The sequence below is a fragment of the Populus alba genome, chromosome 3, assembly GCF_005239225.2.
Source record: "Populus alba chromosome 3, ASM523922v2, whole genome shotgun sequence".
Lineage (NCBI taxonomy): Eukaryota > Viridiplantae > Streptophyta > Magnoliopsida > Malpighiales > Salicaceae > Populus > Populus alba.
In genome coordinates this window covers 17,288,765-17,297,176 of record NC_133286.1, presented here as the reverse complement: position 1 = coordinate 17,297,176, position 8,412 = coordinate 17,288,765, and the positions used below count along the sequence as shown (strand labels likewise).

General features: G+C 36.8%; 2 protein-coding genes across 2 annotated transcripts; one reads left to right on the top strand and one right to left on the bottom strand.

The window, feature by feature from the left end:
• Nucleotides 1-246: 246 nt before the first annotated feature.
• Nucleotides 247-1,951, top strand: LOC118049104 (transcription factor JUNGBRUNNEN 1). Its single transcript, XM_035058990.2, has 3 exons — nucleotides 247-585; nucleotides 902-1,212; nucleotides 1,317-1,951. The coding sequence occupies exons 1-3, from the start codon at nucleotides 378-380 to the stop codon at nucleotides 1,704-1,706; spliced, it is 909 nt and encodes a 302-aa protein (XP_034914881.1). The 5' UTR covers nucleotides 247-377; the 3' UTR covers nucleotides 1,707-1,951.
• An 850-nt stretch (nucleotides 1,952-2,801) lies between these two features.
• LOC118049103 (multiple RNA-binding domain-containing protein 1) lies at nucleotides 2,802-8,412 on the bottom strand. Its single transcript, XM_035058989.2, has 15 exons — nucleotides 8,266-8,412; nucleotides 8,016-8,123; nucleotides 7,755-7,869; nucleotides 6,877-7,577; nucleotides 6,583-6,714; nucleotides 6,411-6,497; nucleotides 6,191-6,314; nucleotides 5,764-6,087; nucleotides 4,902-4,966; nucleotides 4,603-4,777; nucleotides 4,259-4,363; nucleotides 4,077-4,178; nucleotides 3,818-3,991; nucleotides 3,267-3,398; nucleotides 2,802-3,180 (listed from the first exon to the last, which is right to left on the bottom strand). Coding segments are annotated over exons 1-15 (2,520 nt in total). The 5' UTR covers nucleotides 8,268-8,412; the 3' UTR covers nucleotides 2,802-3,006.

Genomic DNA, 8,412 nt, shown 5'->3' with positions numbered 1-8,412 from the left:
AATGTTTAGATTTTAAAGAGTTCTTGGACAAGTCCAATGTGCAATATGACGAAAACAAGCATAAGAGCTAGAGTCTACAGAGCCTTCAAATTAGGACCATAAAATGCTACTTTTGTTGTTTTAATTGTTTTCCAATTTTAATTTTAATTTTAATTAATTTTTCTACTTAGCCCATTTTCTACATTCGTGATGTTACGTAAAAAGGAATACAAAATCACTAATATTCTTTCACAAGAAATAATCACCAAATAGTTGCTTTCTTCTACCATTCAAAGATATTGACTTGGACCAAAATTCTCTTTTCACACCCTATAAGAAGGTTACATAACAAGCACAATCGAATGATGAAGTACATATATTGAGTTATCGGAAGGGAAATGGAGTTGGATAGGTTGATTACTACTTCAAATGATTTTGAAGCAGATGATGATGATGATGATATCATGGCCCCTGGGTTTCGGTTTCATCCGACGGACGAAGAGCTTGTAGGATTTTATCTTAAAAGGAAAGTAGAGAAGAAACTTATCAGGATTGATCTCATCAAACACATTGATGTCTACAAATACGAGCCGTGGGATCTTCCAAGTATGCATTCTCTTGCACTCTTGCTCCTTCGTTCACTGATTCAACTATTTATTAATTTGTAACTATTTGTATGAAATGCAAAACTGTTATTTGAACACCATTAAATTCATTAGTAGAACTGTAATTTTGCAGTTTTGGTCTCAAAGATGCACATAAAATCTGCAGTTGTTCTTTAATGATGAAATTGTTCTTAACTCTATGAAGTTTATCATCTCATTCTGTACAATTGTTGCAGAAGACAAGCAATTCATGTCATTAAACTGCAACAATTTCCTTGATGAATTTACTCATTGCCCTTATTTTTGTGAACGTACAGAAGAGGCTAGCTTTAGTGCTGGAGAAAGGGAGTGGTACTTCTTCTGTAGAAGAGGAAGAAAGTACAAGAACAGCGTAAGACCTAATAGGGTCACAAATTCTGGATTTTGGAAAGCTACAGGTATCGACAAGCCAATATATTCTGTCGGGAAACTCCATTACTGCATTGGCCTGAAAAAATCTCTAGTCTATTACCGAGGAAGTGCCGGAAAAGGCACGAAAACAGACTGGATGATGCACGAATTTCGCCTTCCTGCTAGTGAAAATACTGCCAATCTCACCAATCCTGACGACTGTAATATTCATGAAGCAGTAAGATTCATTATTCATTCTTGTATATTTTACTATTTAAAAATTGGAGATGCTTAGTTCATTCGGTTTTTGATGGTTTTTATTCCTGTTTCTTGATGTTACAGGAAGTCTGGACTCTTTGTCGAATATTCCAGCGAGAAACTCCCTTTAACAAAAAATACTTCTCATCAAAACAGAAGTATGTTAGTGATTCAAGTTCTAGCCCTTGTGAATCAGACAATCATAGGCACGCTGATGAAAGCTTCGAGGTCTCAGCAGTTGATAATAATGTGAACATTGAAAGTAGAGCTACCAGTGATCAATATACCTGCGGAAATAATAACCAGTTGTTTGCGGCCCAGCTGAGTTTAAGAAACCAAGTTCCATTTACAACACCATATCTAAGCTTTTCCGATCAAAACAGAGACCAACTTTTTGGAGATGATAACTGGGATGAGCTCAGACCAATGGTTGAGTTTGCTCTTGACCCATCAATGCTATATAGTATTAATTAGATATATAGACGTAGGGTAGACTATATTGCTGGTCCTATTTCCTTTCTCTTGCAAAGAAAAGTCAGTCATGGTTTTGGTTTTTGAAACACAGTGTGGGGAAGGGAAGGGGTGGGGTGGGATTCGACGAACGTACATAGGGTGGCGCACCCCAATGATCCTCCGTTTGTACCGAGACGATCAGGCTGCTTCTTTTTATACTCCTATCTCTTTTAATTTGCTTGCTAGTGTAATTTCCCTTCAGTTTTCTTCATTCCCCACCACACCCTCATCACTCTCGCTCTCTCTTTTTAATCTGGATTCGTATTCATATATATATAATGGGAAAAGCTAAAGCTGTAGAGTTGCAGCTCCTCTTTGTAAATGGAAGACTCGTTTGTTGGAAGGGATGAATGGAAGGAAGGAAGGATGGGAAGAGAAGAGGATGTATAAACTACTATCTATTTAATTATTTGGTTAACAGGGGGGGAAAAAAATTTGAAAATCAAGCGTTAAGAATATAGGATGAGAACAGATCCATCCAAATTGAGAGAGTTGATAAATGTAAGGTAAATTAAAAGTATTAAGAATTACATGTAATTAAAGATAAAATTGAAAATATCCTTCGAATCATCACTGAAAGTTTCTATCCTTCTTTCCAATCAAAATAGACAACTCGATGACTACAAATAAACACAACGTGTATTGTTACCAATTTTCTTCCTTTTCTTTTAGAAAACATACCAGTGAAGAAGCCGCAATTATCTCGTAATCATGTGACTTTTACAAAATACTTGGAATCATTAAGCTATATTGATTCATGAAGGAAACCAAGAGATTTATCAAGTATCATACAAATCAATCATAATCATGGTAATAGATCATGAAAATTTAGTATGACGAGTCATGCAAGTTCACATTGAGCATGCTACTATCTTAGATTAAGGTAAAATATTAGATTGCTTTGAGAATAAAAACAATAAATAAATTATGTCATGGATCTTCGGGTAAGCACATAGCAGAGCTGCCACCAAAGGGGGGAGCAAAGTCGAGAACTTCGAGGTTTATCAAGTTAAATTACATTCTCTTTTCCGACTCAATTAGGCACCATCAAGTTGCTTTACAAAACAATAATATATATTGTTGGGATAGGAAGGAAAATCCAGTCACTCATTTTGCTTAAACAAAACAGAGAGTAAACAAAAACCAGCTCCCAACAAAGCAAAACTGGGGGCAGCATAAACAATTAAATCTATAACCTAAAACCATTGACAAACCCAATTCTTTTCTTAACCATAATACGTGAGAATATTTGCTTAAAGCACTAATCTGTCACCCTCTGAAACTTCATGCTTCCTTCATCCAACATTGTGATATCCTTCCTCTTTTTGGATAACTTGGCTGGATTCTCGAAACCATTTTGCTCGTCAGTAAACTGAGCAGCTGTGCGAGCCCGTAATTCTTCCAAGCTCTCACCTTCCTTCGCTCTCTCCAAAACCTGAAAATTTGAGCGGTAGTGATATATGTTTGCTCCTTGTGTTTGGATAAAAAACATAGTTTACTACATTTTCAGACAACTCTTACCAGGTGCCGACCATACAGATGGGTGCTTGAGAGTGCTTGAAGTGCGTTCTGTGCCTCTTGCTTTGTGACGTATTCCACAAATGCAAAGCCTCTGTGGTTTCCAAACTTCATTGGCAACCTTAAGCTCTTAATCTGCACTTTACCCAACTTGAATTAAAAATCAACATCAACATAATCTAATTGGGATAAGAAAGATGATTCATTGCCTGGTGCACATAAAATCAGCATGAAGGAAGAAATCCTAAATGCTACTTATTTGTATGTACAATTTGATATAAGCGTACTTTGTTCTATCATACAATATCCCTTCACTCTTTGTTGCACTGTGTTCATAAGGAGGCAAATGAAGGAAACTGAAACAACCAAAAACTAATGCAAAAGCCGTTGAATAAAAGCACAAGCTACCACCAAATATCCAAACACAGTTTGACAATGATTTGTTTAAATAGTAGAGCTTCTCCCCTAATATTACTTAACCTTGGTCCTAGACTGGCACTACATGCATTGGAGTCATGTGCACGCATTCTAATTTTCTGAAACAAAATAATCACCTGGCCAAATGGGCCAAATAGCTGTCTCAGATCTTTCTCTGTTGCCTCAAAAGCTACATTTCTCACAAGTAGTTTTGTGGAACTCTTATCCTTTCCAGCCTTTTTCACTGCATGCTCATCCTTCTTCGCATGGCAGAGTTGCAAAATAAGAGCATGGCCATCCAAAACAGTTCCCTGAACAAGAGATTGGAAAAACAAAGGTGAGCAAAAACAGCAGTAGATTTCAACAAATATATGCTATGTCTGGATTTGTTATTACCTGTAGATCTCTGCAGATATTTGTAGCTGTTTCCACGGAATCAAACTCTATAAAGCCAAAGCCCATTGAAACATTCTTCCCTTTTTTCATGTGCTTCTTTATCTGCAAATGAAATGAAATCCAGCATAAGAGTGACATAGAATTTACTGTACATGCAAGGTTACTAGGATCTAGATTGTTACCCTGACACTTTGGATTCTCCCTTCTTTCATGTGTTCACTAAAGTGCTTTTTCAAACTTTCATCAGCCGTCTTGAAATTCAGGTTCTTGACAAATAAAGATCGTGACTGAAGCAAAACAGGCAACAAAACAAAGAATGATAAATATTGAATAAAGTTGGAAGTTGAAACCACAGAAACAATAATCAACGTAGAATCCATAATTTTTGTGTTATTTATATAATTCACAACCTTGCAGTAGTATAATTCCTAAATTGAATGAGAATGATTTGCAGTATCTATAATTATGGAAAAAGAAAAGAAAGGAAAAGAAAACAAATGCAGAGGAGAAACATTAAATGCCTCACCTCGATTCTGTCAGGATCAATATCCATTTCAGATATTCCTTCCACACTTTGCTCCAGTATCACCCTCTTGGCATCATGTTCACCCACAGCTGCATCACTTTTTTCATCACTCTTGGAGGTTGAGCTTTGACTAAGGATATTGGCAGGAGCCCACTCCAAATATAATGGAACACCCCTATATCATAACAAAGAAGTGAGAGTTACATTTCCAACTTAAACTGCAAACCTGGAGAAACAGCTTTTGAAAGTTCCAACAAGTCTTCTTTTCAACAACTTCAAAGTAGACAAGATATACTCACTTGTACTGCTTGTATGCTAAACCTTTGAAAGCAGCACGGGCTTCAGATGGTTCAAGGAACACAACCTGAAATATCATGGCATGGAAAAATGATAAAAGGACAAACAAAAACAAGCCTAACTAAGACTTAATTAATTCCAATAGTTTTTTTTATATTTAATTTTAAGCTCATGCACTGAATTTTTTTAAAAAAATTCTTCTAACAACAAAAGAGAGGGAAAGGCTTAACCAAATTAAACCAAGCCAAACAAAGTACCAACAGTATCAAAAAGTGCTTCCAAACTTTTTTAAGCACTATTATTAACTCTTCTACTACCCCAGAATTTGTTCCTGTCATCCCTAAAAGCGTCATCCACCCAAGAAAATTCAGCAGTATAGAACATGGCCAGACAAAGTAAAATGACAACTCAAAATCATCAAGTCAACTGATGAGAACTTAACAGAACGTTTGCAATTTAATCACTGTGCTTGATATCCATCCCAATACTATGCCATTATCTTAGCACAACCAACTTCCCCAACAGTGTTTCCATCCAGCAGTATCTCCAAACCACAAAGCAATAACCTGGATGTATAAAAAAACAAAAGGTTTTGCAAAACAGAAAACCAAGTCTTGCATTGCCTTACTTCTTTCCATCCAACTGCTAGTTGCTTAATATCCTCATTTTATAGCAGAATACATTAGAAACACCATGCGCGCGCACAAAATGAAAGAGGCATGGCCCAATATACACATGCACATGTAATATCTACACTTCAAGCCTATAGAAATCCTAGCATTGATCTTGTAAGAATGAAGAAGAGTAAGATAAAATGTGGTTCATTAAAACCTATAGGAAAATGTGAAATTCAGAAAAATGTACCAGGGCCAATGTTTTTGTTGGAGGGAGAATAATTTTGTCCAAACTCCCGAATTTCCCAAATTTCTCAGCTAGTTCAACCTCAGAAGAGCCATATGGCAAGTTCTTTACTAAAAGAACATGGTTACTTCTTTTCGTGCCATCTTTTTTCCCTGCAGCAATTTCCTCTAAAGCTGCAATGTTGACACCAGCATTTGTGAGCGCCTTTTTGGTCTCTGCAATCACTTGAGTTTCTCCCAAAGCAACACGTACAGCAAGATCATCAGCTTCGCGGTCAAGTAAGTCACTCTTACTCACACCATGTCTCCTAGCAATGTTTTCAATGACCTGTTTACAGCAGAAGAGGAAAAAACAAGGCGAATTTACATTTATCTCACCCTTTGCCAGTGATAAACCAGGGGAAAAATATACCCTGTCAGATATAACATACTGTATCATGGTGGAAGAAAAAACTATTCCATGCTCTTGTATCTCCGCTGGCTTCAGCTGCCTTCTTTTCTTCCTGTCTCCGCTGTTTCAAAGTTTTTGAACCTTGGCTCAGGAGATCGCTGGTCCTACAATGTAAGAGAGTACGCAGTGCCGACTCAAGCCAATTAATTGGAAAGCAAATTGGTGGTCACAAGAGACAAACAAACATTAATGCTTCTTACTCTTGCTTGTTTGATAGTTTTTGTTTTGCAGGCATGACATGCAATAATCTGCCCTGAAAAATTGAATTGTCTAATTCTTCCAATGCCCTGCATAAGAATATGGATTTATTGATCCAAAAAACTTACCCTCAGGCCACAAGTACGAACCAGATACAGCTTTAAAACAAAGTACCTTGCTGCAGACTCTGGAAGTGTGTAGTGAATGTATGCGAGTCCCTTGGAACGTTTTGTATCTTTATCAACAACAAGATGGACCTGTGAAATGTTACCAAATTTGCTGAAATGCTCTTCCAGCTCATCCTCACTGTTATAGTAAACACATGATAAAACTTAAAAAGCAGCAAATAAAAACTAGCACACTTTGAACAGAAATGGAACCTTAGCTACTCACAAACAGTGATTTACATGCCCTCTAAAGGAAATTAGTAGTCAAATGCACATGTAAAAAAGGCACTAGCATGCTTACATTGCTGTATATGGCAGATTGCGGACAAAAAGACGACAAGTCTCAAGAATTTCCTCTTTCTCATCTTTTAAAGTTGAAGATGGGTTCTCATGGTCTTCAGCACAGGTATCTTCAGCAACCTCTGCTTGTGCTACATTCCCCCTCTGAAGGCTTTCATTAGAGAAATCACTGTCTACATCTTTGTCATTACTGTTGTTGTTGTCGTCGTCGTCGTCACTTCCACCACTTTCACTTTCAGAATCTGACAATTCTTTCTTCACTCTACTCCTGAAGTAATCCATATCTGAAACAGCCTCATCACGTGCAGGATCATTTGACTCTTCATCTGTATCACTATTGCCTTCATCTATCTCAACTTCCACTGGAACCGACTTCTCCTTGCCTTCTTTCTTTCCTTGACTTCCCTTCTTGCCAACTTCACCATTTATATCAGCCGTGTGAGAAACTATAGAGTCATTTTCCCATAATTTCGACTTGGCACGTGGCTGCATGACCTGAAGAAATTCTTGTAATCGAGGATCATCAATCTCATTGCCCTTTCCATTCTCCTTCTTCTTCTTCTTCTCATCTCCAGCTCCCTTGACGTCTAAGCTTTTGGAACCAGTAACATTATTCTCATCTTCACTCAATTTCTCTTCTTTCTTTTTAGAATACCTACTCCATGGTCGAGGAATATCCGCGTCCCCAACTTTACGAGCAATCTATAACCAAAACAAAAAAAAGGGTTTATTCTAACTCAAATTCTACTCAATTGGACTACTCCTACATCAATAATTCAGCCAAATTTGCGCTCTAATTAAACTTCAAATGCTAAAGCTACAAACTTTACAGTGAACAACTGAACACATCCAAATAAAACACAGAAAAAAAAAACCCACCTCACAAACAATTCTACAAGTATCAAGGTAAGATTTATTGAAGTATTTGATAGCGTCTTCAGCTTCACGGTCTGTCCGGAACCCAACAAAAGCAAATTGCCTGCTCTTACCATCTCTAAAACCCCAAAAATAAAATAAAACCCAACATTAAAAAACAATCATCTACAAAACAGTATTATCATTACCATTATTATTCAAAAAACAAAAACTAACATCAAAAAATTGAAAAAAAAAAGAGGCGTGATAATAACAAATCATTACGCAGTTCTCATAAGCTTAGCATCAGTAACTTCTCCTTTCTGTGAAAAAAATTCTCTCAATCTATCCTCTGCTACATATTTTGGTAAGTTCTTCACGCATATTCTTGACCTAAATAAACAAATTCAATCAGAAAAATTTCAAATTTAAATTCAATTATCAACAAAATTATAAGCTGAGAAACTGAATCAAAATCTACCATAAAAAAAGAAGAAGAAAAAATGCGAATTATAACAGAAAGAACAGTGCCTACATGCTTCCTTTTCTTTCTAAAGCTCAGGTTTTGAAAAATAGGCGTTCTTTTGGTTGCTAGAGAGCAGCAGCGAAAGAGTGAGAGAAAGAGATGCCGGTGGTTTTGTAATTTAAGGTACGGAAACGGGGCGGGTTATGTTTGTGCGGG

What these genes read in the sequence shown, in the direction of transcription:
- LOC118049104 (XM_035058990.2), top strand. Translation starts at nt 378, where the DNA reads ATGGAGTTGGATAGGTTGATTACTACTTCAAATGATTTTGAAGCAGAT. An exon ending in CGAGCCGTGGGATCTTCCAA is followed by an intron (nt 586 to 901) that starts GTATGCATTCTC and finishes GTGAACGTACAG; the next exon opens with AAGAGGCTAGCTTTAGTGCT. An exon ending in ACTGTAATATTCATGAAGCA is followed by an intron (nt 1,213 to 1,316) that starts GTAAGATTCATT and finishes TTGATGTTACAG; the next exon opens with GAAGTCTGGACTCTTTGTCG.
- LOC118049103 (XM_035058989.2), bottom strand. An exon ending in TATTTGGCCCATTTGGCCAG is followed by an intron (nt 3,399 to 3,817) that starts GTGATTATTTTG and finishes GGTAAAGTGCAG; the next exon opens with ATTAAGAGCTTAAGGTTGCC. An exon ending in ATCTGTATGGTCGGCACCTG is followed by an intron (nt 3,181 to 3,266) that starts GTAAGAGTTGTC and finishes TCAAATTTTCAG; the next exon opens with GTTTTGGAGAGAGCGAAGGA.